Source organism: Centruroides vittatus, unplaced genomic scaffold (assembly GCF_030686945.1).
Source record: "Centruroides vittatus isolate TY-2023 unplaced genomic scaffold, ASM3068694v2 scaffold_386, whole genome shotgun sequence".
In the NCBI taxonomy this organism is placed as follows: Eukaryota; Metazoa; Arthropoda; class Arachnida; order Scorpiones; family Buthidae; genus Centruroides; species Centruroides vittatus.
The window spans coordinates 1,569,435-1,574,888 of record NW_027122706.1 but is presented as its reverse complement, the minus strand read 5'-3'; the positions used below and the strand labels follow the sequence as shown (position 1 = coordinate 1,574,888).

The 5,454-nt window shown below is 29.3% G+C and overlaps 1 protein-coding gene across 1 annotated transcript; it reads left to right on the top strand.

The window, feature by feature from the left end:
* The first annotated feature begins 1,990 nt into the window (after window positions 1-1,990).
* LOC136988761 (probable replication factor C subunit 1) lies at window positions 1,991-4,208 on the top strand. Its single transcript, XM_067286726.1, has 8 exons — window positions 1,991-2,029; window positions 2,256-2,408; window positions 2,502-2,627; window positions 2,706-2,783; window positions 2,862-2,940; window positions 3,349-3,392; window positions 3,464-3,550; window positions 3,630-4,208. Exons 1-8 carry the CDS (start codon window positions 1,991-1,993, stop codon window positions 4,206-4,208), a joined length of 1,185 nt encoding a protein of 394 aa, XP_067142827.1.
* Window positions 4,209-5,454: the final 1,246 nt, after the last annotated feature.

Here is a 5,454-nt window from a genome sequence, read left to right as displayed (position 1 = left end):
ATGTAACTTCGTTGACTTATATAAATTCGAATTTATATAACTCTTCTTATTTTTCCAATCTAGTGTTATAAAATTACAATTCGAGATATAATACAGCGAAATGATCGTCGTATTTATCTATATTCAAGAGACGTGTGGCTCCCGAAAACATATGGGCTCATTATTGAAACCGAAATGAAATTGCTTACATATTAAAAAAAAAATTATAATTATTTTTAAAAAAAGTATAAATTGTATTCGTGGATTATCTATATATTTCTTTCAATTTTTATATAATTATTCTTATTTTGATTAGGATTTGAAATTATAAGAATAGTGTGACACAAATATAGACATATTAAAATATGTATTTTCGTATATAATTTATTTATAATTTCAATTTTTCTTATAAGAAAATATTTCTTATCCTATGCTTTCTGTCGACATCTTGATAAATAAAACAAACAGAAAGTAAAAGTTATAAACAAAAAAGATTCAAAGCGTGCGCTGCTTTGAGTCTTTTTTGGGAATAACGGTGGAAGAAAAAGATGGAGGTGCCCGCACTATCGATAGTACCGTGATAGAGGGATCTTTTCAATAGTATCGATTCTTTTGTAATTTTGTATTATTTGTAGGGTTCTGTGGAGATAGTTTTAAGAATAGTTCTAAGAATTTTTTAAGGCTATTAAATAAATTATTTCCGAAAGGAGCTACAATCAGTGTACATGTCAAAATTAAAACCTCTTTAAATTGATTATACGAGTTTTTCGTTGTTACAATAAATAGACGTATACATAATGTAATAAAAAAATATATTTATGAACAAAATTATATGCATAACACCAGGTTAAGGAACAACAATACTATTTTATTTAATTCACAAAAAATAAAAACAAAAAGAATTAGGTTAAATGTCGATAGAATGTTTACAAACACAACTTTAAATCACGTGATTTTTCTGCGGTAATTTGTGCCACAGGAATTTAATTATAGGTTCAAGTGTGCCGTGAGCTAAAAAAGGTTGAAAAACACTGGTCTAGATCCTGAGCGAGCATTAGTTCTAAATTAAAATGGCAGCTTGTCGATTCGATAGTTGGATAAAATAAACCGTTGGAAAAATTTACTAAAATTAAATTTAACATGATTTACGATAAATGTAATAAACTAATACTTTAAAATAACATAGAATTAATAGTATACTACCAAATAGTACATTAATCGGACTTAAAATTTAATTAAATTAGATAAAATTTCAAATAATTTACAGATCATTAACGTAAACAAGAATATACGAATTTTTTTATAGAAATAATACAAAATATGAGCAAATAAATAATACAACAAAGGCGGCTAGTAGCCTGCAAAGAAAGGTCGGTTGCCAGGATTGTATTGTCTAAATCACAGAAAATTAATGGTGGTCCATGTTGGAGCGAACTACGTCTTAAAATAATTTTTAAAAATCAAAAAATACATCAATCAATGTTAAGAAGTGATTCATTAAGAGTTTCATCTGGAGCATAGCATTGTATGGTCGGAGATACGGACACTCCGAACAGCGGAGAAAAGAAAAATGGAGGCCTTTGAGATGTGATGTTGGCAAAGAATGATGCAAGTGTTGTGGATGGAGAGAAAGAGGAATGAGGAGGCAACAGAGAAGAGACAGATTTTGAGAACAATAGAGAAAAGGAGAAATGACATGTTTGGCTATCTAATTTGACACTCAGAATAGATGAATGTTTAATTGGAAAGGAAGATAGAGGGCGAAAGGGGATGTGGAAGACCCGGAGTGGAATATTTCAATGAGTTATTATGGAAAAGGCCTTGCCAACAGATAAAACAGCTAGCTAAGCAAAGAGAAGCTATAATACTGTGCACATCAATGGGTACAATTCTAGGTCCGAATGACGCGGTTGGGACTTTAACAGAACTGTAGAGCATACTGATAGGAACAAAAAAAGTCTAATGAACTATGGGTCTACGAGCGCGCCTTCGCGAGATATAGGTCCCCAAAATGACTATATGTGAACTTTTCGAGACTCTCAAAAATGGGGTAAAATTTAAAATTCTTCGCTAATTCTGTCGGGCTTTAACGGCAGTCTTGCCCAAATGAAGCCCTATTGTAATTTTAAAAAGTAGTGTGTTAGTTTAGCATGTTTTGACATTTTTATCCCACAGATTTTTTTAAATCAGTTTTGTTTATAGTTATTCCAATTTTAGTTCTTTATTTTGTGATTTATTGAAATATGTAAGATTTGAAATTAACTTTTTCTGTAAAGCCTGAAGAAGTAGAAAAATCAAAACCTGAAAAAGAGGAAAAACCTGCCAGAAAACCAAGTCTATTTTCTTTCCTTGATGAAGATGATGAGGATGATGATTTATTTTCATTACCTACAAATGACAAAAAAAGTAAAACTGTGTCAAATACAGTGGTAAATAAATATTTTCCATCTTGATATTAACAATTAAAACAATATAACTAAAAAATTCATTTTATATTTATTTATTATATAAATTTTTATCAGGATAAACCAAGAAGTGGAAGTTCTCTTTTTGAAGATGATAGTCTGTTTGGGAAAGAGAGCAGTGATAGTCCAGAAGTTGATTTATTTGCTGTCACACCAAAATCTAATGTTAATATAAAAAAAGAGGTCTCTGATTACATTAAGTAATAGCTAAGATTGTTGTATGATAAATTAATAACTGATTCTCTCTTATAAAATTTCTAGATTCTTGATTCCCAGAGGAAACTCTCAGATACAGCAAGCAGTCCAAGTAATCCCCTTCCAAAAATTCCTGTTGGTGAAGTATCTTTGTTCAGTGGAGTTGATTTATTTGGAAAGGATGGAATCAAACCTAGTTCACCAGAAAAATAACCCAAGAAGATTTCTCCAACAAAAGAAATAAAAACAACTCCAGAGAAGGAAATTACCTTAGATTTTGCAGATAAAGAAATCAAACTAGGTAACATTTCAAGAAAATACACTTAACCAATGACCAACAATTGCTAAATTGTTTTTATGAAATCAAAATTGAATTTTCTTTACGATGATAAATTATAGGGTAAGAATTTACACAAAAGTTTATATTAAATCTGTATTATGCTTGAAAATTTATTTTGATCATATACAAGTTCCCTGGTATCAAATTTTAAGTATTGAAACTGTATAAATTATTCCATCAAGTATTATTAAGATAATTATCAGTTTAAATTTTAATGTGTTACAATAATTAATAAAAATCAGTTCAAGAATTATTGATAAAATAATTCTTTTTAACATTTATAATATACAAAGTTTTAAGAATTCATTACTTTAAATATTTTCATATCACTTATATTAATTCATTATGTCACTTTATTTTGTAACATAGATGAAAAATCAGAAGAAAACCAAAAATCTCCAATAATTTCAAAGGTAACAATCATTATTTTTGATTTTAAGAGTATTGAAAATGTTTTATTTCATATTTATCTTTTTATAAACAGAAAGATGAAACTAAAATTAAACAAGAACAAATATTGAGCTTTGATCAGCCAGTCAATACAAGTAATGTGCTTAGTTGTGTTGGAAAGGTAATTATTTATGAATAGAAGAGAACTACTTGTTTTTAATTTTTTTTGTTTAAAACGGTTAATTTAATGCTAATTTTAGAATCGAGCTAAAATTCAAACACGAAGAAGACCACCTAGTCGTAAAAACCATCAGACAACACCTAGCTCTTCAATAGATATTCCGGACAGTGATCCAGTAGTTGCTCAAACTGAAGTGGATAATGTGCCTTTATTTAGGAAGGAAGAAAAAACTGAACCTGTAGTAATAAAAAAAGATGATGATATATTTTCATCTTTAGATGAACATAAGGAAGTTAATCTAGATATAAGATCTCCTTCTACTGAAGAGGATGATATATTTCCGATGTCAGATGGATCACCTCATAAAACACTTCCTTCTAAAGAAAGCAAGATGTCTTTTACTGATAATTTATTTTTAGATTTGAAAGAAGAAAAATCTAATGATTTAGTGGATGATATATTTGGTGATGATATTTTTGCTTCTAAACCAAAACCTGTAAAGAATCAGCAAATATTCTCTTTGTCTCCAGAAGATGATATATTTGATGATTCTTCTCTATCAAAAGATACTAACAGCTTATTCAGTTCTTCCTCCAGTAAAATCCAAAAGAGTAAAAAAGAAGACAGTCTTTTCTCTTCAGATTCATTGGGTATGTAAACATTATATCTACTATGTAAAACTGAAAAACTGGGCAGTCTGTCATGGTATGCCAAAAACGGCCATCAGGGACACCTCTAGCTATTATTTAAATTAATAAATTCAGTGTTTTGTGTAACAATATTAAAATAACAATAAATGTGGTTTTCTGCATTTTTGACTGCATTTTAGTAGGGTATGCCATGAGAAATTCAGTATATTATTATTTTTATTTGTAATGTGAATTTATTATTTATATCACGGAATGACACAGCAACTGCTAGAACTCCCACTAGGGGATGTCCCAGGCTACTAGTTTGAATATAATAAACATTTCTAAAACTAGTTAAAAAATACTTAATATTTGCCTCTTTTTAATATACTTTTTTTTAATTGCACTTTAGCATGTAATTGTTAGTATTGAATAGAGTATTTATGAGGGAGTCTGATATTAAAGGTACAGGCCAAAATTACACTAATATTTATAAATAAAGAAAATATTTAATACATTCCACAAAAACTGCATACTTTTGTTTATTTTTTGACATAATTGCCTTAAACATTGAGACATTTATCCCAGTATAACACTAGTTTGAACATCCCTTCCATCACTATTGCTTGTCAGGTTGCTTGAAGTTGTCAAGAACAGTGTCTTCCAATTCCTTTTGATTTGCAAAGCACTTCCTCACCAAAAATTTCTTTAAAGGTCCGATGGGGGAGACTAAATTTGGACTATATGGAGGATGTTGCAGACCTCCCAATTTGTCTGTCCAACCACAGTTTGGTTTGATTTGATGTGTGGTGTATAGTTCAGATTTAGCTCCCTCGGATCATTTATTTCTAGTCATTTATTCGGATCTTTAAAGAAATGTTTGGTTGGGAAATGCTTTGCAAATCGAGAGGAATTGAAAGACATCATTCTGGACTACTTCAAGCATCCTGACAAGCAACAGTATCGTGAAGGAATGTTCAAACTAGTGTCATGCTGGGATAAATGTCTCAATGTTTAAGGCGATTATGTTGAAAAATAAACAAAAGTATGCAGTTTTTGTGGAATGTATTAAATATTTTCTTTTTTTATAAATGTCAGTGTAATTTTGGTCTGTACCTTTAACATTGGATTCCCCTCATACAAAGAGAAATGTATAATTTTTTTGATCTGCAAACTAAAATAGTATTTTTTTTAATGTTAGAATGAACTGTATATTTCAATTTCAAATTTTTTTTTTAATATTTTAAAATTAAGATAGCTTATATTTTTTAAGAC

Bases quoted from the DNA above. Each gene is read 5' to 3' on its own strand.
- LOC136988761 (XM_067286726.1), top strand. From the start codon at position 1,991: ATGACTATATGTGAACTTTTCGAGACTCTCAAAAATGGG. The intron at 2,030-2,255 runs GTAAAATTTAAA...TTTTCTGTAAAG, and splicing joins TCGAGACTCTCAAAAATGGG to CCTGAAGAAGTAGAAAAATC. The intron at 3,393-3,463 runs GTAACAATCATT...TTTTATAAACAG, and splicing joins AATCTCCAATAATTTCAAAG to AAAGATGAAACTAAAATTAA.